This window comes from Carassius gibelio, chromosome B3 (assembly GCF_023724105.1).
Source record: "Carassius gibelio isolate Cgi1373 ecotype wild population from Czech Republic chromosome B3, carGib1.2-hapl.c, whole genome shotgun sequence".
Lineage (NCBI taxonomy): Eukaryota > Metazoa > Chordata > Actinopteri > Cypriniformes > Cyprinidae > Carassius > Carassius gibelio.
Genome location: NC_068398.1, coordinates 4,733,811 through 4,760,320, shown reverse-complemented (window position 1 = coordinate 4,760,320; position 26,510 = coordinate 4,733,811). Strand labels below are relative to the sequence as shown.

The window sequence follows — 26,510 nt, the reverse complement described above, 5'->3', positions numbered from 1 at the left end:
TCCAGTGTGAAAAACCAGCGGGCCCTGGACAATGAATCTAACGATTCCTCGATACGAGGAAGGGGAAAGACATCCTTTCTAGTTTTGGCGTTCAAATGACGGTAGTCCATGCACATGCGCAGGCTACTGTCTTTTTTCTTTACCAATACGATAGGCGATGCGTATGGACTACTGCTCTCACGTACTATACCAGCTTCCAACAGATGATTAATATGAGTTTTGACTACCTCATATTCTGAAGGGGGAATGCGGCTATACCGCTGGCGCACGGGGACGTCATCCAAGACCGGTATATCATGGGAGATTAGACGGGTGCAACCTAAATCTCCCTCATGGCAGGAGAACACTGCTTGATACTTGCGTAGGAAGTCCCTAACTTGATCCTGCTCTGCAGCAGGCAGAACGGATAAGTCGAGAGACTCAATCTGGTTAAGCAAAGGAGACTCCCCCCCTGCACTATGGGACTGAACTGTGGCGACTGTGGCCTTAACTTCAATGACCCCCTGTGGCAGGTTAACCAATTAGACCTCCTTCAGACTCCCCACCACGGTGGTAGGGCGGAGCACCACATCAGCTGCCCCAACATTTACCACGGGCCCATATGCAGTACCTCGGCTTACCGGTACCAAGGCCGGCGAGGCCAAAAGCCCATCAGGAAGGCCAGACACGGGGGCTTTGTTGACAATGCTGAAAGGCCCTCAAAACACCTGGAAATTTCATAACCACAGGGAGATCAAAAAGTGCCGTGCCGTGTTGGCCAGAGAGCTCCTGGTAGCACCGGCTAAGTATATTCATCCCCAACACTCCGGGGATGCCTGCACTCAGCCCACCAGGAGGATCCCTAACCACCTGGACACCACACCCTGTAACCAACCTGCCACACATTTCTACATCCAGCTCCAAATAACCGATGTACGGGATCTCCAGCCCATTAGCCGCTCTTAGCTGCAACCACTGACAGCCCTGCAACCGGTCCTGCCCCCAAGGCTCGAAATGTTGACGAAAACAACTTTCTACAATAGTCGACACCATTGCCCCAGTGTCGACTTAACAAGGTACTAACACTCCTCCTATAGAGACGGTCAAATGAGGACACGAGGAGATCAAGCGAGAAAATGGATTATGTGTATCTGTGGGATGGGAGTCAGCTACCTCCCCACCAAGATCGTGACTCTGCGACCTGGCGGGAGCTAGATTTCTGCCGGCCGAGGAGAGCGCGGTTGGCCGTGTGTAATAGTAGAGGGACCGGCTACCGGCTGGGGAGGACGAGCCCGGCCCCCATCGCACTCGCGAGCATAATGACCCGGGCGCTGACACCGTCTACATATGACTGGACCCGGACGCGATGATCTAGCGTGCACGTACGGGGTTTGGAGACGAGCAACGGTCTGTGTGAGCTGGTTCAATTGTTGCTGTTGCTGTCAGAACATTTCGCGCAGTTTGCATCTCATCTCATCTCAGACTGTTGTGGGGGGTTTTGCCTATCAGCAAAGGTGGCCCCACGTACCCCATACTGAAGGCCGTAGGCTACCGGGACGGACTGGCTACGTGCCCTTACACCCCCAGGCATCCCCTCACGTTCCCACCTAATTGCTTCTCTACGAACTTCTAATAACGTAGCAGTAGGCTCACGACGAACTAATTGTTTAAGCTCACGTCGCAGAGTATTATTGGACACGTGCTCCACAAATTGATCCCGCAATACAATCTCAGAATTCGCGACAGCATTAGGTGCTTGGTTCTTAACCCGCTCTAAAAGAGCCATAAGCGCAAGGGAGAATTCTAACAATGTCTCACCTTCCTGTTGCTTCCTTGAAAAGAAAGATTCTTGCAAAGCGACGTACAACTGTGAACACCCATAAAGCTCTTGCAATGCTTTAATAATTTTATCAGGATCTCCGCGCTCTGCCTCAGGACGATACCGAATCTCCTCTCGGGCCTCCCCTTCCAGGTGGTAGAATACAAAAAAAGCTTGTTCAGCGGTCCCCGTATACCGCGCCCTCATGCAAGCCCGTGCCTCTTCGACCCATTCATCGACACTTATACCAGATTTACCGCTAAATTTTGGGCATCGACGCTCTCGCGGCACAAAAACTAATCGTTCTGGTGCACTAGCACCAGAAGATTGGGGCCCTACAGGTGGAGCAGTCGAAGTACCAGCCAAGGCTTCACCATCCCCGGAAACACCAACCACAGGCGCCTGTAGCTGTTCCATCCTGGCATTATCAGCCCTTAACTGGGCTACCAACTCCCGCAACCCCTGTAATTCTTCCTCCATTTCGGATGAAATTTAAAGTAAACTTACCACCCCGGAGAAAGGCCACCTGCCCTTACACCAAGCTGCTGTTCTGTTTAAAAAAAAAAAAAAAAGAATCACAACCATAAAGACAATACAAACAACAAAAACCTATTGTCTCTGACCCAATCTAGTGATAAATCCTGCCGACTACGCCAAAATGTGACGAAGCGCTCGGGAGTGACGGCTCTATTTTATGACATTGGGCGGAACAATTTATACCCACGCTCAATTCAGTTAATTATTTCCGACTATGCCACTTGGGGGATTTCGCCCCAAGAATTTAATATAACCCCTAAGCTAAGGCACACACAGATCCTAATCACAGTTGGAATCAGAGACATAGGTGATTGAAAAACATATACAATTTATTAATTGTTAAAAAGACAGTCCTTTCGTGTAAAAGGTGTTGACCAGCAATCACGCTTCAATTTATTAAGTTCTAATGTTGGCTGCAGAGGATCCTGGGCATGCCCAAGGGCAGTCTCAAGATATCACCTCTATGAAGAGCACCCCATTCAGTGCACACACACCAGCACAGCACACACTCCACGACTCATGTCAGAGAAGACCACGACTACAGTGAAGACCATACCACCTAATTGGTCACGCATCTGCCCCCGGGTGCCCAGGCCCTGCCAACAAACAAAGAACACAACATTAAAGACCAGTGTTATGCAAAGCAAAATAAAAACAAAATAATGAAAATTGTCATGAATGCAGCAGTATAATTCAAATCGCAAATGAAAAATGAAAATTTTGAAAATGTAAAAAATGTAAAACAGTTGGTCAGCTGTTCCAAGTTTGTATGCACATCCAACTGCTTCATCTACAGTAATGCTGAGCTGTATATGAGGTTCGACTTAATACACTCATGTTGTTGCACCTTGGAGAATGTGAGTTCATGAGAGATGTCTTTGTCTCCCTGTAACTGTAGCTGGTTCAAATATGAATATTGTTATGAACTTCATCAAAACTTATGTTTTTGTGCTTCATATTTTTATTTGGAGTTATTATGGGGCATAATGTACATAATTAATTATAGTAGGAACCGTTCATGCAGAATACTGTCTTGTATGGGGCACATATTGGTGACGCACATGATACCTCGTGCGATTGGCCTACAGCGCCATCTTTAGAAGCACATATGCTGCTGACGAGGTCGGTTGTGCTGTCTCTCGCTCTTCAAATGAGAGCGCTGGTAAGGACATTCCTCCAAGTGTAAATGATGTCATCGATTAATTTCATGAAATAAATAATGTTTAAGTGTAACGTAAGACTGTGATGTCATCAAATTTAATGCAATGAATTGCATTTTGAACATTTTACCGAGATTGGTTTTGCTTACTAGCTTCCTCCATGCTGTACGGGCAGACTGAAGGGGAGAGAAGGTGTATCCCAAAAAAAGTTTAATTGTGCTCTGTGTGTTTCTGCAGGTATGTTCGTTGTTTATTGTGTTCATACATTGAGAAATGTTTGAAATGTTTATGAAGTTTATGAGTTTGATAAATCCAAAAAAGAGTGAGGTCTGTATTCAAACGTGATGTTGTCAAAATTTATATATATTTTTTTGTGTGTAAAATGTCATTTTTGACATTTTTTTTCTCCATTTAATTTATTCACTGTTATGAATAAGTGGTGAGGAATCTATATTTTAGATTATTTCATATGCCATATAATGATGACATGTTTTTGTGATTTATTTAATTTTATCTTTTTTTGTTGATGTCTTATATTTTGTAACTGTTAATTGAGTAAATTAAGATCTTTAGAAGCACATATGCTGCTGACGAGGTCGGTTGTGCTGTCTCTCGCTCTTCAAATGAGAGCGCTGCTTCCTCCATGCTGTACGGGCAGACTGAAGGGGAGAGAAGGTGTATCCCAAAAAAAGTTTAATTGTGCTCTGTGTGTTTCTGCAGACCTGCTTTTTGCAGAATAAAACATCCTGAGACCTCCTCCAGGCGCATTGTCTTCATTGAGAACAACAAAACACAACCAGAGTAAACCTGTTACATAAAATGGTGCCGTGACCTACTGGATCAACTGGATCAGCCGCAGCCGATCGCCGGAGTTGTTCAACGTGCTCGTGGTGTCTGAATGCTGCATGTTGAGACTGAGGAATCGATTTCACCACTGTTCTGGTAACTAAATAAGGGACAAGACCTTTTCTGCGGACTGACACTTTGCACTGTATTTTTTTTATTTTTTATTTTTATTTGTTTTCTCATCATACTTATCAGACATTATCTGAGGGTTGTTTTCTTGTGTATTTAGTCTACCACTGTTGTAAGTGTACACTATGGCTGGGGTAAGGAAAGACTTTGATATGACGACACCATATCTGGGTAGAGGCAGAGGGTTGTTGGGTGTAGAAAAACCTGTTGTTGGTAAACCTAGAGTGTTAGTTTATAGTCCTCAATCACATGATACCCTACCAGACCAACCTATTGGGCCGACTGCTTCTACTCCTAGTGACGCAAATGATAATGTTACACAGCAGTTACGTGAACTCATTGGAGAATTAGGCAGTCAAATAGGGGATTCCATCGTCACCCGGCTATTAAGTAGTCAAAGCCCAGTCACCCCCTCCAGTTCAGTCCCATTCAGTTCTGTTGCACCTGAACCATCTAACGCAGGCCGAAATCTTACTAATGTTAGCCTCATAGTTAAGCCTGATGTCAAAGAACCCCCAATGTTTAGAGGAGATGGAACGGACAAATACACAGTTCTAGAATGGATTGAGTTAATGGAATTGTATCTCCACAAAGCAGATTGTTCTGACAAAGATCAGGTAGATGAGGTACTGAGCCATCTGCTAGGCAGGGCCCGGAGTATCGTAAAGGTTAGACTCAAAAGCAGCCCTGATGAAGCCATCTCCCCTGAAACCATCTATGATGTGTTAAGACGTTACTTCAGTGAAAGCCCTGGATCATGTCAACCGCTAGCTGACTTTTATGCGACACAACCCAAAGTTAACGAGTGCCCTGTTGATTACTGGGTCAGATTAAATGCAGCTGCTGAGTTGGCAGACAGCCATTTGCAGAAACAAGGTGAAAAGATGAAAAACATGAGTTCTGAAATTGCTATGATGTTCATCAGAAACTGTTCAGAACCGAATCTCTCTAGTATGTTTAGGTGTAAGCCCATCAGTAAATGGTCAGTCACGGAAATCCAGGAGGCCATTGATGAACACCAGAGGGAAGTCCAGTCTAAAAAACTGTCTGCTGTAACACATGACGTTAACACTGTCCAAGTCGCAGCAGCTAAAGTATCAACTGTCCCCATCAATGTCACCAATCAATATAGTATGAAGGCAGATGCACCTGTTTACGTCCCTGACACTCCTTTGAAGGCTGCTGACCCTGCAACTTCGGAAGCTGGCACTTTAGAGCGTGTTTTAAGTATGCTGGAAAGGGTTTTGGAGCGTACCAGTCAGAATGCTCCCGTCTCACAGCCGAGAACAACTCAGTGGCGCAGCTATCCCCCGTGCAGAGTTTGCGGTGATAGGAAACATTCCACCCATTCACATTGTATGAGAGAAAGGAGATGTTTGATGTGCCTGGAGATTGGGCATCAGCAAAAGCAATGTCACAAGGTCGTCGGGCCTTCTATTCCATCTGCTTCTGACCCACATGCTCAGGGAAACTAACACACTCACATAAGGGAGGGGACTATGTGAGTGGGGAGTGTCAAACCCTCAATGTGGATGATGATTTATTTGTTTATGATGAATGTTGCAAGTCTGTCTCCAGTAACAGTATCGTCTTATTCCAGAATATCTCAAGGTTGGAAAAGGCTGATAGTCTGTTCTATACCTCAGTTCTGTTGAATGACAAACTCACAGTCCAAGCTCTTCTGGATAGCGGATCCATGGCGTGTACGATCAATGAAGAAACAGAGCGTGATCTTTTGAACATGGGGATGTCTGCACAGGTTGACCAGTCACAAATCGATGTTATTCTCATTGGCTGTGGTGGTGTTAAAGTCAGACCAAAAGGAGTCTATCAGCTTAAGATGGATGTGTATGGCAAGTTAGTGAGTGTGCCTACACTAGTTGTCCCGGGACAGAGAGACCAGTTAATTCTAGGAACTAATGTTATCAAGTTCATACTTACTCAACTCAAGCAAACCTCTGGCTACTGGAATGTGATGAATCGTCCTGAGACATCTGGAGAACCTGAAATTGAGCAGTTTCTGAACATGTTGTCAGGCATTAACAGGTGGAAGGGTGGTGAAATCCCTGATGTTGTGGGTACTGCAAAACTAGCCCAGTCCGTCACTCTCTCACCCAAACATGAACACCTTGTGTGGGGTAGACTTCCGTCAAATGCCCCTATTTCCATGGGAAGTGCTGTTGTGATTGAGCCGTCCAAGGCGCAGACCCACAAGAAAGGCATAATGGTGGGAAGAGTCATAGCCTCTATATCTGGTGATGGATGGGTCCCAGTCAGGATCATGAATCCCCTTGATAAGGCTATTACACTGAGAAGGAACACAAAAATAGCTGATGTCTTCCCTATTATTGCTGTTGAGGACCTCAATGTGTACCCGGATCGCAAACACAATGAGATGGTGAGTGTGCAGAGTCAGAGTATCATCGGAGGCATTGATGAAGGAGATTGCCCTGCCTTCAAGCTCAGTGAAAGCCTTCATAAACTTGGTCTTGGCGATTTAGACATTGAGTCATGTGAAGTATCCCACTATTGGAAGAGTCAGCTAGTACAACTCATTATGAGGCATGAGGATGTATTTTCCAAACACAAACTAGATTGTGGGGAGGCTAAGGAGTTTGTCCATCGTATCCATTTATCAGATGATCGTCCCTTCCGGCTTCCTTACCGCCGCGTTCCACCAGCACAGTACCAGAAGTTGAGGAGTGTTCTCTCTGAGATGGAGGAACAGGACATTATACGCAAGTCCAACAGTGAGTGGGCTTCGCCACTAGTGTTGGTATGGAAGAAGAATGGAGACCTTAGAGTGTGTGTGGACTACCGTTGGCTAAATGCTCGGACTGTTAAGGATGCCTACCCCTTGCCTCACCAGGCGGACTGTTTAGCAGCTTTGGGAGGAAATGTGATCTTTAGTGCAATGGACTTGACCTCTGGGTTTTATAACATTGTAATGTCTGAAGAGGACAAGAAGTTCACTGCCTTCACGACTCCCATGGCCTGTATGAATTCAACCGTCTGCCTCAAGGGCTCTGTAACAGTCCAGCCAGCTTTATGCGACTCATGACCAACATCTTTGGGGATCAGAATTTTCTCACTTTGTTATGCTATCTGGACGACCTTCTTGTGTATGCTCCAAATGAAGAAGTGGCCATTGAGCGGCTTGAGCTTGTGTTTTCTAGGCTCAGTGCACATGGACTGAAGTTAGCCCCGAAGAAGTGTCATTTTCTACGAAGAAGTGTGAAATTTCTGGGGCATGTCATTGACGGCACTGGTGTAGCAACAGATCCAGACAAGGTTAGCGCCATCTCAGCCATATCTGTATCTGATCTGATGATGCCGGATGGAGTGACACCTTCAACTAAAAAGATAAAGTCATTCTTGGGAATGGTGTTATATTATCAAAACTTCATTCAAAACTGCTCCAGTATTGCAAAGCCACTGTTCGCCTTGACTGCTGCACCCAGAGGAAAGAAGACCCCTCTGAGAGGTATTGCATCATTCAAAAAACTTAACCCTAATGATTGGAAGCAAGAGCACAGTGTGGCGTTCGAAACACTAAAGACAGCTCTGTTAGAATCCGTTGTACTGGCTCACCCCGATTTCAGCCGGCCATTCATTTTATGCACTGATGCGTCTATGGATGGGTTGGGAGCTGTGCTGTCACAGGTCCCAGAAGGAGAAATTAAGGCACGTCCTATCGCCTTTGCCAGTAAAGCTCTCACTCGCGCACAAGCACGATACCCTGCACATCGTCTAGAGTTTTTGGCTCTGCAGTGGTCTGTCTGTGACAAGTTTAGTCACTGGTTAAAGGGACATGACTTTACTGTGTGGACAGACAACAATCCTTTAACATACATTATGACAAAGCCAAAACTTGATGCATGTGAGCAGAGGTGGGTGTCTAAGCTGGCCCCCTATAGCTTTAGCATCCAATACATACCTGGCAGTAGAAATGTGGTCGCAGACGCTTTGAGTAGGCAGCCCTTCATCCGTGGATCTGTCAGTCGGAGGTTGATGTGTGAGCCGTACAGTGTGCTGTTGAGAGAAGCGGAGCAAGTCAGAGAGAACTCCATACAGGATATCTTCAGGTTAAGTGCTAACAACTGTAATGTTGAACAGTGTCCATGTGCAGGTTCAGAATCAAGTTCACTCACTAATGTTGAAGTGTCTGCAATCCTTGATATTCATACAGAATGGGAAGTAGGCACGAGGGATAGGGCGGTCCAGTGGCTTACTCAGGATACTCACCAGTTGTTGTCTCCAGGCCCTAGTCCCCTGCCAGTTTTCTCATTGAGAGAGTTACAGGAGAAGCAGCAGGACGATGCAACCCTGTCAAGAGTCTTGTTCTATGTGAGCAGAGGAAGGAAACCATCTAGACGTGAGAGAACTGGAGAAACTCACAAGGTAATTAAAACACTTAAACAGTGGGAGAAGTTCAAAATTCTTGATGGTATACTATACCGAGTGTGCAAGGATGTCCTGACACGGAAAAGAAGATTGCAGTATGTTGTTCCTAGTTCGCTGGTGAAGCAGGTTCTCCAAGGCATTCATGATGAGGCTGGGCATCAAGGTCAGGGTAGGACTTTATCCCTTGCGAGACAGAGGTTCTTCTGGGTCAGTTTGGAACGAGACGTACGCGAGTATGTTAAATGTTGCAGGCGCTGTGTAGTGAGCAAAACTCCAGAACCTGAAGGAAGAGCTCCTCTGGAAAGCATCAAAACATCGAGCCCTCTAGAATTGGTCTGCATAGATTTTTGGTCTGCAGAGAATTCCAGTGGTCGCAGTGTGGATGTCCTGGTCATAACAGACCACTTTACCAAGATGGCCCATGCTTTCCCTTGTAAAGACCAATCGGCAAAGCAAGTTGCAAGGCTGTTGTGGGATAGGTACTTCTGCGTATATGGCTTCCCAGAAAGGATCCATTCAGATCAAGGTGCCAATTTTGAGAGCCAGCTTATTCATGACTTGCTGGAAGTTGCTGGAGTAAGAAAGTCTAGAACGACTGCATATCACCCGATGGGCAATGGGCTAGTCGAACGGTTCAACAGAACCCTGGGTGGTATGATAAGGGCGTTGCCACCCAGGGCAAAGCAGAAATGGCCACAGATGTTGCAATCGTTAACCTTCGCTTATAATTGTACTGCCCATGAGTCGACTGGGTTTGCGCCTTTTTACTTGATGTTCGGCAGGGTTCCAAAGCTCCCAGTGGATGTGATGTTCAGCAGTGTGGAGAGGGACGATGTCCTCATTGACTATGATGCATACGTGAGGAGATTGAAGGATGATTTGAAAGAAGCTTTGGCCCTTGCTCAGAGGAATGCTGAGGTCAGTCAGCGACGTCAGGCAGACCTATACAACAAGAGGTCCAAAGGTTGCAGTATTGAAATTGGGGATCAAGTTTTACTGGCTAACAAAGGCGAACGTGGACGAAGGAAATTGGCAGATAAATGGGAAGCCTCTCCATACATAGTTGTTGCCTTAAATCCTCAATGTCACACCTACCGTATCCGCAACACCCACACTGGTCAGGAAAAAACTGTTCATAGGAATTTGCTGCTTCAAGCTAACTTTCTGCCAATTGAGGTTGAGGTAGTTGAACCCTCATTCAGTGACTGCAGTGTACCAGCTGAAGACTGTAGTGAAGCAGCTTTGAGCGTTGCCAGAACACCCATGTCTGAATGCAGCAATGCAGATCGAACCGCCACCTGGGTGGCAGGGACTCTTGCCCCAGATGATGACCAGAGTAGTACATCCTCTAAGACAGAGAGTGTCCCTTCATTGGCAGTGGATTCTGTGACCACACAATCTGTGTTTCCAGCCACGCAGGATGATCTTATGGAATGTGATGTTTCTGATCATTCAAGTAATTCAGGAATGACTTGCGACACCGTGATCTCTCCATCTATGGGAGGTTCAGTTGATGTTCAGATCTCTGATCCTGTGGATTCACTCCCAAATCAGGTGGTGACTCAAGTTAGAACCAGATTTGGCAGGCTTGTGAAACCTGTGAACAGGTTGATTCAGAACATGACCCAAAACATGAAGATGAACAATTCAGTTAATGGCGTTACCAGGTCTTTATTGTCATAAGATGATTAAGATATTACATTGATCATGCAATGTTTTTTTTTTTGAGGTTATTTGTTACTTCGAGTTGAGAATGCCAACATTCAGAAGTCTTTCAGACACATTTAACAGTAGCTGTCGCATTGAAATCATAATGGTGGTGTTAGGGGCACCCTGTTTTCAAGTGTTCTCTTAGTAGGCCTGATCACCCTGCTTGGGTCACTTTCCCTGTATGCTGGGAAGCATATGTTGCTGTATTGATTTGTATTGATTGTCAGTTGAGTTATTCTGTTTGTGGCTTTTAGATTGGCTGTTTATCCTTATTGAACAAGTTTTATGAAGTTCAGCGGGGAGAATGTAGCTGGTTCAAATATGAATATTGTTATGAACTTCATCAAAACTTATGTTTTTGTGCTTCATATTTTTATTTGGAGTTATTATGGGGCATAATGTACATAATTAATTATAGTAGGAACCGTTCATGCAGAATACTGTCTTGTATGGGGCACATATTGGTGACGCACATGATACCTCGTGCGATTGGCCTACAGCGCCATCTTTAGAAGCACATATGCTGCTGACGAGGTCGGTTGTGCTGTCTCTCGCTCTTCAAATGAGAGCGCTGGTAAGGACATTCCTCCAAGTGTAAATGATGTCATCGATTAATTTCATGAAATAAATAATGTTTAAGTGTAATGTAAGACTGTGATGTCATCAAATTTAATGCAATGAATTGCATTTTGAACATTTTACCGAGATTGGTTTTGCTTACTAGCTTCCTCCATGCTGTACGGGCAGACTGAAGGGGAGAGAAGGTGTATCCCAAAAAAAGTTTAATTGTGCTCTGTGTGTTTCTGCAGGTATGTTCGTTGTTTATTGTGTTCATACATTGAGAAATGTTTGAAATGTTTATGAAGTTTATGAGTTTGATAAATCCAAAAAAGAGTGAGGTCTGTATTCAAACGTGATGTTGTCAAAATTTATATATATTTTTTTGTGTGTAAAATGTCATTTTTGACATTTTTTTTCTCCATTTAATTTATTCACTGTTATGAATAAGTGGTGAGGAATCTATATTTTAGATTATTTCATATGCCATATAATGATGACATGTTTTTGTGATTTATTTAATTTTATCTTTTTTTGTTGATGTCTTATATTTTGTAACTGTTAATTGAGTAAATTAAGATCTTTAGAAGCACATATGCTGCTGACGAGGTCGGTTGTGCTGTCTCTCGCTCTTCAAATGAGAGCGCTGCTTCCTCCATGCTGTACGGGCAGACTGAAGGGGAGAGAAGGTGTATCCCAAAAAAAGTTTAATTGTGCTCTGTGTGTTTCTGCAGACCTGCTTTTTGCAGAATAAAACATCCTGAGACCTCCTCCAGGCGCATTGTCTTCATTGAGAACAACAAAACACAACCAGAGTAAACCTGTTACATAACCGTCTTGCCAATTTCTTACTGCGGTATTCAGGATTAGGAAAACGTTGAATTTCCAATGTCTTCATGTACAAGTTGCACATGGATCTTAGCTGGACAACCTCTTTGCAATCAATCACATTCCTAAGAATGTAATCCTTTACCACACAATATGACTTGTTATGTGCTGCTATCTTCTGGGCCTCAGTGTTGTCTGCTGCCTTTTCTACTCTCTCCCTTGCACGCTCATGGGTTTGGTACTCTGTGTTGAAATTGTTTCTGCATGATGGATGATAATTACTGTAGCTTCCATTGCAAAAAGGTCCTTGCCCTGCACTTTGCGATAAAGAGCCTCTTTCTTTAATTCTTGTGCCCTAGGTTTAATAACTTTCCAGCCTGGTTCCTTGTGTTTCCAACTCTAAAACTTTGTAAGCTCTTCAGTCTTGCCATTGAACTTGGAGTTTGCTTTGTCAAAGAAAATGCACTGATTGGGAAACAAGAAGGAACACCTTCTTGGAGCTCCTTCAGATTGAACTGACAGTGATTTGACATGGCGCAGAGAGTCCCTTTTCAATGATAATGATTCACCAGATGAAGAAGCCTTTGACACTTAAATGATTTATTTTCCCTGTAAAGCTTTTATAGCAATATTGGTGATAGCCAATTCTATCCAAAGGCAAGTCCTCTAATTTCAATGGAATCTGTTCACAAATATCATGTGGTATGGTGAACTGACGTCTTCACAGAGTCTCATATCTCATATCCTCCACCCAACTAAGCTACCAACACTGCTAGTCAAGAATACAGATTCGATTTCCGAAAGCCTGTGATTATAGTAAAAACTGTCGAAAATCACTTTAAGTTATGACTATAAAGGTATATCTTAATTATAGTTTCAAGTACTTACTGAAATTTTTCCAAAAGAGAGAGCAGTGGGACATGGCGATCTGCGGGTACGAACCGACGACTGCCAACTGCCAACTGCAAAGCCCCAAAATTAAAAAAAACTTGCAGTTTATGCTCAGTCAACTTTTTGGACCTTTTTCTATTTTTTCTGTAGTTTATTTATTTATTTTATTATTATTTTTATTTATTTAAGTTAATTTGCTTTGTTTTGTTAACTTCAAAAGTAAAACTATTTTAAATAACTTCAGTTTCAGGATAGGTGAAGTAAAAGGTTAAAATCAACCCTATTTCAGGCTACTAAGTATAATAAAAACGCTGTCAAATGAACTTTTTTTTTTGCTCTTTTTGACCACAGATGGTCAAGATGTTATAAAACATGACAAATAAAAAATTCTGGGGTCAGAATTGTATTGAAAAATGTGTCCATTTGTCTCTGTGAGTGGTTTACATCAAAAGTTATGCCACTTTAAATCATATTTAGATTTTTCAGGTTTGGTGCAAAGGGTTAAAAATAAAGTATTTTGGACATTATTTCAGCTTGGTACCCAATTTAATCTTAAAATAAACACTTGAGTGATAAAGAATATGTTGTGGAAAAAAAAAACACCCTATGCGCTTGAGAAAGCGAAAAAATAGTTGATCCTCTACACATCTTTGGTCATTTTTTGCTATTTTGTCCAGAAATAAGGTCAATATGTTGTGAAATGTCAAAAATAACCATTCCATTATATTCCTGGGGTCAGAATTGTATGGGAAAATGTGTTCATTTGTCTCTGTATGTTGTTTACTTCTAATGTTATGCCACTTTCTACATCACTTTTTGATTTTTCGGATTCCGGTCGGGTGCAGCAAAGGGTTAAAAAAGAACCCTTTGGGACATTATTTCAGCTTGGCACCTGGCAGATTATGAAAATAGACACTTTAAGGATTTAAAAAATCAGGTGGCATAAAAAAAGCAGGGGGGTTCGCGTGGACCCCTATTTCCATCTAGACTAAAAGGTTAGAACTCGCTCTCTGACTCTGAGTACTCTTCTTACAAATTAATAAATTACAGTTGCTTTCTTTCAGAAATTAGTCACCAAATATGAAAACTAGAGTCTTTAAGCTTTCAGTGAATATATAGTTTGTCAAGATTACGTTAAATTCAGACTAAGATATCACAGTTTAAAATGACAAGTGGGCCCACAGGTTAAGACTAGAAACATCTGAAATAATGATCATTGTTTTTACCAAATTCAACATTGAGAACCGTTTTCTGCAAGCTTTTTTCAAGAAAAATGAAAACATTTTGTTTTTATTTAAATAATAATTTAAAATTAATGTATACAGTTCAACAGCAAAATCTGTGTGATTTTTTTTTTTGTCCAGACAATTTTTTATACATCTATAAATAACTGCAAGGCAAGCTGCAGGAACACACGGAGATGCCAGCAGACCACAATATCAGTCGCCTTAATGCTTTATGTGGAGTGTCTAGTGTCCTCAAAACGGCATTCGAAAGCGTGTGCTCACTTTATAGGGCTTGAGTCTAAAAAAATGTGTTATCAGATTAAATCTTGCATACTGTGTTACACTAAGAAAGATTTTTTATGTACTTCAGTACCCAGCAAACATTAGACCGATGGCAAGAAAATGCTTCCACACAGCCAATACCATTCTTCTCAAATGTGGACAGTTCAACATGCTCCTCTTTCCTCCAGTTCATGCTCGTTCAGGCTGCAGTGTCATTCTCTCATAAACTTTAGATATGGTGCTGACTCCAGTCATGGAGTTTTTCACTACTCTTACGCAGTCGCTGGTGGAAGACTTTGACATACTTGTCTTTTTGTTTGTTTTTCCACTTTTTATAATCTCTTAATTTGTTTCCATGTTTCCAAACTCTCTTATACGTTGTTCAGGGCTGTTATGCTAAATGTACATTTTCTTTTTGGGAACACCATGATTCTAAATCCAGGGTATGACATCTACAATTATTTTCCCATATTTCTTTTTCATTTCATTGCTAATTGGACTGTCCAACTCATCAAGATCGATCTTAGATGTGACATTCCCAGACCCCATTTTTGCCATCCAAGCCTTTACCTGGAACGTGTCCTCTTTCCCTCCAACCCGTTCTCATTAATCTTGTTACTGCTACATTTTCGTTTCTATTCATTCTCTGTATTTTTATTATTACCGTTAAGTGCCACTAGGGGCGCTGTAGCTTAAGAGTGAGCTTTGTATGCAGAGAAGAGGTTAATTTCCGCAGAAGAAGCGATCTCTCGAGAGAAAGAAAGATGTATGACTAAAGTGTGGTCATTAAGCTAAGTTTAAGAGAGATAAGATAAACAGAAAGAAGAAGAAAAAGACTGAAACTAATTCCTCTCTCGGTACTGAGCCAACGAGGTATGTTTTGTATGTTGTATTTGTCAAAATAGTTTTATCTGTCAGATTTCTTTCTTTAAGCTAATTATTGTTTGTTCTGTGCTTTTAGAGAAAATCTTACTGTGATTAATTGTTGATGTGAAATAAAGCCAATAGTTTAAGATTTTTTTACTTTTTAAGTTGGTACATAAATTATTAATTCATCGACTCATTCAACACAAAACTTGTACCGAAAAAAGACTAATCACCGGTAATTGCCGACGGTTTTAGAGGACAGTATAAATCCCGGAGAGGCGAGCAGTTCACAGTATTTTACACAAACATCAAACACTTTACAGCTTGTTTAAGCGACGTTTTACAGACTCGTTTCTGTTTTGTTTTCATCGGGATCATTTAACGTTACTGCTGTAGCAGCATGTGAGGAAAAAATTAATTCATTCAGAGCTGAGCGATTTCGACTGCTTTTGTGCTTTGTTTTGATGTTTGTAGTTGAACTGTTAGTGAATGCCCCAGTCATAATACTAAAAATAAATAAATAAATAAATAATAATCTGTGAAGGGTACTGGTGGGAATCGATCTCAAGTAGCATATTGCTGCTAACATTTTAATTTTTACCTTTTTCCTCCGCTGACATTTAGATTATTTTTACTTGTTAAAATTGAAATAGGTCTGCATTGCAACTGTATTTCCAAACACATTTTGTTCCTGTAATGAGTAATGAACGTTTTTCACATTTTGAAGATTTGAAATTTCAAATCTATTCATAAATGGGAATATATGAAGTTTGACACAGGAAGCATTAAATATTGCTTTGAAAAATGTTATGATCATTGTCAGGTTATGTACAGAAAAATCAAGTTTAGGATTACTATGGTCATGTTAGGCTATGGTGTTGTAAGATAGTTTAGTGTTTGTTTGTTATTGTCAGTAATTTATCAATAATTTATTTATTTGGTCAATGTGATATTTTGATAAATGTGATATTTTGATAAATAACAGTACTTCAGTAAAGCAGTTTTATATGCTTTTATATCCTCAAATCTAGGCCCAACAGCAAACACTGAGAATAAAGAGAGATGATCTGAATGTCTTGTTGAATGGGTGTTGATAGAGGCTCATCAATATTAACAGAGCTGCTGAAAAGACTCTTTATTTCATGTAAATAGTTCTGGTTTTCAGCTCATTTATTATGCTGATGCCTCAGATCTCCTGTAAATTGCCACTTAAAGCTCATTTCCTTGGTGTCAATAATAAACTTTTTTGTGTTTAGTTTTTCAGCTGTTTTTCTTACCATTATTTATGTTTATATATATATATATATATATATATATATATATATATATATATATATATATATATATATATATATATATATATATATATTAACATTGTGTTGTAAAACCGATCTTGGTAAGGTGTTTTTTTTTTCATCTTCTCTCATGCTGCAAATCACCTTCAGTGAAGCTCCTCCCACAGGAATCACATCATCAGTGAAGCTCCTCCCACAGTAGTTCACCAATAAATGCTGGAACATCTCATCAGTTCAGAAAAGAAGACGAGCTGAAATCTGTCAAGTCTGAGTTTATTAAAGAGGACAGAGAGAAGATGAGAGATCAAGAAGCCTCAACCCTCAGAATCAAACACACTGAAGATACTGAACAAACAGGTTGGTGATTATTATTGATTTCTCATTCATCCGTGATTCTGAAAAACTCTATTAAATCAGATTTAGTTAAATGGTTGATTCACAGTTTTATTTTGTAGCCATTTTAACCACATTTTTATTTCTATACAGTTTGCTTTTTTTACATCAAAAGTAAACACAGTTGATCTAGTAAGTAATGACTTAAGCAAAATCTGATTAGCTAGTTACTAATTTATTTCCCATAAATTATAGCAGTTATTCATAGTGATAGAGATTATTTTTCTTACAGTAACTTTGGTAACAGGGTTGATGAAAAGTTCCTGAAAACTAACCATTTTTACTTTTATTTCAGAGCTGATTGAAGAGAACCAGGAGAGTGAAGAATTGAGTGAAGTTGAGGAGAAAAATCATGTCCAAACCAGAGAAAAACTTCAGAGTTGCTCTCAAACCAAACAGAAAGATTTAAAGAAAAGAAGAGCCAAGAAATCTTTCACCTGCACTCAGTGTCCAAAGAGTTTCACAAGCAAATCTTATCTTGATATTCACATGAGAGTTCACACTGGAGAGAGATCATACACATGTGATCAGTGCGGGAAGAGTTTCACACAATCATCAAACCTTAAGAACCACACTAACATCCACACTGGAGAGAAACCGTACACTTGTGATCAATGTGGGAAGAGTTTCACACAATCAGCAACACTTAAGATTCACATGAACAGCCACACAAGAGAGAAACTGTACTCATGTGATCAGTGCGGGAAAACATTTTTGAGGCCTTCAGTCCTAAAGCAGCACCTGAGAGTTCATACACAGGAGAAGCCATATTCGTGTGATTTGTGTGAAAAGAGTTTTACATTGCTACAAAGTTTGAAACAACATCAGAAACTTCATACTGGTGTGAGAGAGTACATGTGCTTTGAGTGTGAAAAAACTTTTATTACAGCGGCCCATTTAAAACAGCACCATAGGATTCACACTGGAGAGAAACCTTACAAGTGTTCACACTGTGACAAGAGATTCAATCAGTCTTCATACCTGAAAACACATGAGAGGATCCACACTGGAGAGAAACCTTACAAGTGTTCACACTGTGACAAGAGATTCAGTCGGTCAGGAGACCTGAAAACACATGAGAGGATCCACACTGGAGAAAAACCTTACAAGTGTTCACACTGTGACAAGAGATTCACTCATGCAGTAAGTCTGAAAAGACATGAGAGGATCCACACGGGATAGAAACCGTATCACTGCACTGCATGTGGGAAGTGTTTCAATAATTCATCTTCTCTACACAGTCATACAAAAAACATTCACAGTAAGTAGATCATCTTCAGATCCAGCACTTTCAGATCTGATGCTGCAATAATGCTGCAAGCAATAAAATATCACCTGGATAAATCTGTCCTAACCAGACATTAGAAGCAACATGACAGAAACAAGTTTTCACAGTTAATAAAGTTCATCTTCATCTTCAAAAGCAGCAGATTCAACTGAGATTCAGATCAACTCAAAGATGGAGTTTCTACCCAAAGAACAATGTCGAAATATTTTATTATTGTATATCATTTTGCTTCATGATATAAATGTTATACTTGTAATTTTATATGAGTTTCATGTTACCGTAATTCCTCAATTAAAAAACGGTAGTCAAATAAACGCCGGTGTCCTGACATTTTATCCTACCCTGTCAGATTTTCCTACCCGGGTTTACTGCGCACGCGCACATCAATATCGCGTCCTTTGTCTCATGCTAAACAACGATATTTAATGTATCTGCATTACTTTAAGGGTAGTTTTAGGGTTGGGGTAGGTGTAGACTTTAATAAAAACGCAATCTAATTGGTAGAAAATAATATTTATTACTGGTTTCCTGTAGCTGTATCCCTTCTAGCTACAACCGCGAATATAACACATAATTACTGTATTTGCAGTACTGTAAGGGTAGGATTAGGGTTGTGGTAGGTGTAGACGTTAATAAACCATAACTTTACAGTAGCATTTTTCGTTGTGGAATTGTAATACCCACTGTTTTAGTGGGAGGTAGGAAAATCTGACAGCGTAGGACAAATCGACAGAACACCGGGCCTCTTATAGTGGCCGGGGGCGTGATCAACACGGACAAATTAAGGCCGGGGGGAAATTTGTGCAGCAGAGCCAGATAACGAACATACACACCCACTGCCGGAGCGTTTCTTGTTCTCGAGTCAAGAACCGGTTGCATCGGTTTTCGGATCACCAGTACACTGAACCGAGAAGCATTTCTGTCGGACGCGTCCGATTCGAGAACCTAGGAGCTGATGATACTGCGCATGCGTGATTCAGCGTGAAGCAGACCGACACACAGAGCGTGCTGTCAATCTGATGAAGTTGTTTTCTTGATTTGCTTTTTTATTTTTATTAAATTTTTTGCACGAGTTTTCTTAAGTTGCTAGGCATTGAGCTCACTCAGCCACCGTGATATTCCCAAGAATTTACAATAATTGTAATCTGATATGTTTCTTGATATATGACTTTTGTTTGTAAGACGTCAGAATAATGTTAGGATTAGCAATAAAAATTATGAATTAGCATCAGGTACTTTACAATGAATTGAGAGACCGGCATATCTATTTATTATGAAAACAGACTCAGTAGCTGATATATGTTTAATTTGGTCAGATTAGCTTTTCCCACAAGAACCCTGCAGAATGAAACGCACTGAAAAACAATCAGGTTGGTATTTTTTTTTTTTATTCCTCATTCATTCATGATGCTGAAGAACAGTCATGATTCATAGAGGCAAATCATAAGATGTTCCTGAATCCCTTTCATGGGATCCTACAATCTCTGCAGCTGAATAAAATACAGCGAGAGAAGCATAAAGACAGTAAACACATGATTGTGACAATATATGGTTTATATGTGTTCTTCAATCCATGTAAGGTATTTATAACAATATAGTATATTTGTAATGCAACAAAAATCAACATAGTTGTTATCACTTTGTTATCATTTTTATGCGTTAACATTGTGTGTCAGGTATTTGCCGCGTTTTTGATCGTGTACCATTGTCGATGACGTCACTCGCTCGCGCGTCCCTCAGTCAGCGCGAGTCTTAGTAGAGGCGAGCAGTTCAGGGTATTTCACATATTTACACAACCATTAAACACATTTTTTACAGTCTATTTACGCAACATTTTACTGGCTCATTCCTGTATTGTTTTCATTGGGTTCAGCGCTACTTGTGCATCTTTTATTCCGTCTTCCTACAGTGCAGGTAGTACATTTGGTGTCTAAAGTATTTTGTTTTCAAATGATTTCAAATGATTTTTTATATTTTAATACTGTGTTACTTATTGTTATGAACAAAAACTTTATTATTATTTTTTTGTTGCAAAAATTGTCTTCAACGGCAGAATAAGTCATGTAATTGTGTAATCAAAATATTTTATTGTACTTTTGGTAATATTTTGTTTTAAGGTGTCTCCTTTATATATACACCTTTTACCTGTTTATTTATTATTCTCAGGTAGGCAGGGACGGACTGGGACCAAAAAACGGCCCTGGACTTTGACTAGGCCCGGCCCAAAGCAATCAGCGCGCGTAAACTCGACAACAACAACAATAACGCATGGCATGAGTGTCACAAGACTTTAATTGTGGCTCATGATACTATACCATCTAAATTATAGCAATAGCACTGATGTTGACTAGATGTTGAGCCGGAGTGGGTGTCTTTCTCTGCTCTTGGTCTAAGCTCAACCTGAATAAACAACGATGGAATGGATTTTTTTATTCCAAGATGGCAAGGAATAGTTTATATAATATCCTGTTATAACATTATATTTTACAATATATTCCATGCTGCCTTAAAATGAATTTGTTACTTAATAATCTTAATTTATGCAGTTATTAATTAATTAATCTTACTGCACAGATAATAATACCACATCTAAATGAAAATACACCATTACAAATTTAACTTCTGTAATCAAAATCTTCAAAGTTTGTAAGCATTTTTATAAGTAAAAGCACAACATATTTCTTAATATTAGCTACTGCATGTTACATTTTACATCTAAAATGTTGAAGTTTAGCTGTTTTAACTACTGGGATCATTAAAAATGTAGCAACCTGAATATCACTTCCTAACATCATCCCTAGCAAGCTCTTTCTCCTCTAATGTTCCATACTTGGATCTGGATCTGCCTGTGGAACCAGCTCATCTTTCTGTTCCTCATCATCACCACTGGTGGCATGTTGTGCATTGCTGTCTGGCTTACTGCACTGCTGCTAATATTTAACTGCGAGGTGCTGCTGATGGAAAATATTGCTAGATATTTCAGTTCGTTTGGGAAATTTAGTGGCCTCAGTATCTAAATTCTGCTTTTTTTTTCTCTCGCCTTCTCAGCCCCACCCTTTTCTTTCCATTTTGTTTAACCCCCGGCCACGTTAAGCATATTATTTGTTTGTTTCTATGCTTCTTCTATCTAACGTTAACGTAATTTCTTCCTACTCTTCCACTTCTTATTCTTACTTGGCGGCCACGGCCAGTGCAGCTGGCCTACAACTTAAAGGTGTATTACTGCCACCTACAGTACTGGAGTGTAAAACAGATTATCGTTTGGGGGGGGGTGTTGGAACAGGTGATGACTGCTTGCGTGGCTGGTGGTGGGCCGGCCCGCCGGCCGTCCTGGAGTACCGGCCGTTCTGTGATTCTCCAGACCACACAGATGGCCAGTGCGCCCCTGCAGGTAGGTAAGGAAAGTCGACTCTGGACAAAACTATAAGTATTCCAAAAGTACCCTTTTTTGTCTCATTTCCAGAGACAGTAGTATCAGGTGGCCAAATCTTTGTGCTCTGCTTGACAATGCTAAGATAGTGTCCAAATCTTGCTTTCAACAATCGTCCATTCGTAATTTCATGTACACAGGTCCCAATCAGATGCCCCAGGGGTCCTCACTCAGAAAGTGCGGCTCTTCCCCTCTCTCTGACATCCTCTTCAGAAGCCAAGAGAGGGGATCTGGCATTCCAGGCATACCTTCTGGTGTGCGAGCCGCTTGTTTGATTCAGTTAAATCCTCCTTCTCCAGGAATCCCACAAATTTCTCTGCCTTTAATAAAAAGCAGTTCATCAAGTTTGACCACTTTTACAACTTCAGCTGTAAATTTATTATGCAAGCAGTGCACAAGAATCTAATCCCCAGATCTCCAATCTGTACCAGTCTTTACGTTCAAAAGGATTGTAAGTTATTTATTTATTAATTTTTCCCCCCCAAAAGTCTACATGCACTCCAGTCATTGATTCATAAGATTCAATATTATATTCTGCCTCATCATAGTCATTAATCCACATAATAAATGTATTCTTGAAGAAACATTCCTGGCATAAATCCCCCATTACAAAGTTCACTCTTAAATCAGTCAGAAATTGACTGCATCTCATACAATTATCTTGCCCAATAACAATCCAGTAATTCAATTTTCTTGTCCATAATTCTCCACCTGGGGCTGTCCTTAATTCCTATATGAGCATTAAAATATATATATATTTTTTTATCAAATTGTGGTCCTTTGTTTTGTTCTTAAAGGGGGAGTGAAATGCTTTTTTTGAAGTTCAAAGATAATAAAAATAGAAAAAAAAAATTAAAAACATGTATGTAACCTTAAAAACATATGTATGTAACCCCCCTTTTTTATTTTAATTTATATTATTTTTTATAATATCATATCATATTCACTGTAATAAAAATACAATTGTTTACCAGAATTTCCAAAAGGTTGTCACTGTTTCCTCACAAAACAGCAATGCTGGTAGAATCATTCTTAAAGTTATCCATGGTATATCACCCTTCGTGGCACTCTGTTGAACTGCCATGTATTTCAGAAGTAAAGTCTCGGACCTTATGCACCAAAGGAGTGTTACGTTCGTTCAAAGTCTTTCAATTAATCCCTTTTTTAATGAGCACTTGTTTGTCCTCTTTATCTCTACTCCTACTAAGCCCAACTATCTGCATGATAATATTAACAACTGTAGAATAAAAGGCTTTTAACAAACTTCTTATCAGTCCTCCAAGGCCTGTTAGTTTTCACAAAATCAAAATCCCAATGAAAGCTCCTAATATTAAAATAACATACAGTATCAATTATCCATTGTCTGTATCCTGCATGTAATTTAGTATATTGTAGTCAAGCTACATTTATTATCCATTTATATTGGCTTATACGATGTGACTCCTTAAGCCAACATTCTATTAATTTCTTAATTAATATCCAATCTTCTAAAAAAACTATCTAAAGGCATATTTAAATAAGCCCATCCTGGGTAAATAAACAGTCTTCCTGTAAAGTAATAAACAGTCCATAAGCTTCTGCCAATGGTCAAAACCTTTTTGACATCTACAATGCCACTAATATTAATTTACATTTTATGATTAGGTGTTGATATAGTCATAATATTATGGTATTCTGGGATTTCCTTAGGAATAGCCCAAATTAACTATAGGAAAAGGATAGTAAGCGCTTAGCCAGGTATTTTTATATTTAATATTTTTATTTTTATCTTGTGGTCCATAAACAACGCCTTCTCCAGACAAAGAGGGAACTGCTCCATCTTTCAAGAATAATCTTTGTGCAAATCCAGCATTAAACTGATTGAGATTGAGCAAGGTGTCCTCAGCAAGCTGTCCTCAGCAAGATGAGTTGCAGATAGTTTTACATGTGGATTATAATTTATGGGAACCGAGTTAAACATAAATTGTAACCATTAATCTCAAAGTACAGCATTCCTGGGAAGCCCAAACAAAGATGATTGGACTCAGAGATGAAAAAAAAAAACAGCATTTCAACGACATGGCGACAAACACAAACAGCTCTTCCTTCTTCTCCGTCGGAGCGCAACAAGACCACGCCCCCTGTTTGTGAATTCATGTGGGCGGCGGTTAGTCAAAAAAACAGTTTTAAGCCCCTTTCACACTGCACGTCGGACCCGCAATATTCCCGTAACATTGCCTGGTCGCCTTCTGTGTGAAAGCAACCACGTCCCGGAATTGATTACCGAATTGAACCCGGGTCAGGGACCTAGTAACATTGTGGTAATCGATCCGGAACGAGCGCTGTGTGAACAAAAGCCAGATCTAATTCCGTATCGAAGTGATGACGCGCGTTATCGCGCGACTCTTTTACCGGCTGTTTTGAAGGAAGATCAACATTCGTGACCAAAACATATGTGCAAACTGTAATGAAGCAGAGATCAGTTAGTTCCTCACTTTCTGCGCTGACGCCGAGATCGTTTGCTTGCTTCAGTTAAAGTATAAAGTGCCAAGCGTTGTCGACTCGTACATTACACGTCACGCGCTGATGTCACGTGTCGTTACGGGATCTTCAAGGGTTGTGTGTGAAAGCACGCACATATACCGGGTCATCACTGGCAGTGTGAAAGTGCCAAATCTAGCGACCAGGGAACAATTACAGGAACACTTTACCCCTGTATTTGCCGGAATGGCAGTGTGAAAGGGGCTTTAGTGACGTTATTACTACAGGAACTAGAGGGCTGTAGTCAAAACGGGTCGTTTTTTGTAGGCGAATTCTGTTAAATAAAGTATCTCGCTTGACACTGAACTTTGAGCTTTAGAATTTTACAGATATTATTTAAACTCTAACAACAACATTACACACTAACTAAAGTTTAAAACATGGGATCACAAAGAAGGGGACCTTTAATATTAACCTATGTCAATATATAAACCAATTTATCCATGGAAATGGCTCCCATAATTTTTTGTAGTTTCATACATTGTATATTTATTGTCATTATAATATTTTTCACAGTTTCTTTGGAATGCACGTTTATGATCATAAAACCCATATTTTACACGTTGGGTACGTCTATCTATTGGAACCAGTGGTGTTGGAATAATCTGGGTTTCTTTATTTGGCATAACACTGTCCTCAGTGTTGCTCGTGTAACACCCTAATGTCTCTCTAGGTCCAATATAGAGTATATGCTGCAGGCGGTGCCAAATCCAAATGTTCTTTATTTGTGTAATGTTAAATGGGCTTGACCTTATTCTACATTTCACTAATGTAACTTTCCCCACTGTATAATTTTTTTATTATTTCCTTCATTGGCTACATTCTTCCAATGTTTTTCGCTCACATGGCCCTGAAAAGAATTTAGTCACTATAGTACAGTTGGAAACTTCTCTAACAGTAAACTCATCAACAATCAATTTTGTAGTGAAATCAATTATTGGCCAAATTCCTGTTAAAATCACCACCCCTGTTACTAATAATACCGTCAGACAAGGTTGTAGTATACAGGGTTTTCACCAGCGTTGTATTTTCCTGGCCCATTTCTCTCTCTTATCTCCGTCTTGTAATTTCATCATTCCTGAGAGAGACAAAAATGCTTGTGCCTGTTTGTGAATGTGTGTGTGTCTGTTCTGTGGAATGTGTGATCGAGCCGTGAATGAAAAGGGCGGGTGTTTGTCTTTCCTTTGAAGTTCGACCTTGTATCTCTGGATAGTCTCCAAGGCGTTATAATTCTCATCCATGCCAGAATGTTGCCGCCATGGCGGCGCCCGGGTGGTGATTTATGTTGGAAGATGTTGTAAAACGAAGGTCCTTGTTTTTTCTTTAACTCACGTTCTGGTCTTTGAGTGAAGAATGTGTTAGAGAGTCAGAATTCATTAATATGGAACAGATGGTTGAATAACATCCGCTCATTGGTGTCTCCTTGGAGGGAAGCCAAAGTAATAATTCTCCTGGGTCCGTCACCTGGACGGATGTCTCGGCCTGTAAGGCTAGTTTCTGCTATCCTAATACACGAGAATCACCTCATGTATATGCTTGAATAAAAATATTGCTGGATTTTTCTTATGCTTTTGCTGCCATAGCTTAGCCTCTTTAATATAACTCTAATTAGTGGTTTCTTTCGCCTTGTTATAGGCCTGTTACTGTTATCTTCACTCTTTATTTCTTATGTGCACATTTAACCCTTTCTGGGCTGTATTTAACAGTAACATTTTGCCCTTTCTGGGCTGTATTCATAACATTAAGCTTTTACCCTTTCTGGGCTGTATTTGCAAATACTGGTCCACCCTTTCTGGGTGTTTTGTCTATTTCCGTCCTTTCTCACCGCTTAGTCATCTTTTATGTAGTAATTTATATAGTACCTCAGCTATTTAACCGTAAGCCTAACTACACTTACTCTATTAGGCAAGCGCTCAATTGTCTAATTCTGGCTAGTAATTAGACAATTAAAACACGTTGGGTGCCATGTTTTAAGGTGTCTCCTTTATCTATACACCTTTTACCTTTTTATTTATTATTCTCAGGTAGGTAAGGAAAGTTGACTCTGGACAAAACTAAAAGTATACCAAAAGTACTTACAATTTGCTCAGTAGACTTGCCTGTGGTCAGTTCTTACTTACGGCCAGGGGCATAGCCATCTTTTCAGAAGTGAGGGGGACAGAAATTATACACATACATACATAACATTTCTGTAATCTATATAGCCTAACAATCAACAGTTTTTGAACTGTAAAATATTTTGTTTTTAAAGAAGTCTCTTCTGCTCACCAAGCCTGCATTTATTTGATCCAAAGTACAGCAAAAACAGTAATATTGTGAAATATTTTAATATTTAAAATCACTTTTCT

At 40.3% G+C, this 26,510-nt stretch overlaps 2 protein-coding genes, 1 long non-coding RNA gene and 1 pseudogene across 5 annotated transcripts in view; 3 read left to right on the top strand and 1 right to left on the bottom strand.

The window, feature by feature from the left end:
• The window catches only part of LOC127952544 (zinc finger protein 501), a 149,857-nt gene extending 133,044 nt beyond the window's left edge, over positions 1-16,813 (top strand). The window contains exon 4 of the mRNA XM_052551116.1: positions 16,682-16,813. Within this exon, the coding sequence (XP_052407076.1) occupies positions 16,682-16,716 (35 nt within the window). The 3' untranslated portion in view covers positions 16,717-16,813. The remainder of the gene's footprint in view (positions 1-16,681) is intronic.
• The window catches only part of LOC127952627 (uncharacterized), a 117,816-nt gene extending 99,559 nt beyond the window's left edge, over positions 1-18,257 (bottom strand). The window contains exons 1-2 of one of the 2 annotated variants that reach the window (XR_008152989.1): positions 18,111-18,257; positions 17,859-18,026 (exon numbers count right to left, since the gene is read on the bottom strand). This is a non-coding gene — a long non-coding RNA (uncharacterized LOC127952627). The remainder of the gene's footprint in view (positions 1-17,858; positions 18,027-18,110) is intronic. The other variant, XR_008152990.1, reaches the window with a different exon arrangement.
• LOC127952559 (gastrula zinc finger protein XlCGF57.1-like) overlaps positions 1-26,510 on the top strand; it is a 50,568-nt gene that overhangs the window by 12,900 nt on the left and 11,158 nt on the right. The window contains exon 1 of one of the 2 annotated variants that reach the window (XM_052551180.1): positions 15,118-15,242. The exons of the other annotated variant lie outside the window; for it this stretch is intronic. The gene's annotated coding sequence lies outside the window, so the exon portion shown is untranslated. Of the gene's footprint in view, positions 1-15,117; positions 15,243-26,510 lie in introns of those variants that run through there. 2 annotated transcript variants of the gene reach the window in all.
• Positions 16,749-18,526, top strand: LOC127952593 (zinc finger protein 239-like; annotated as a pseudogene).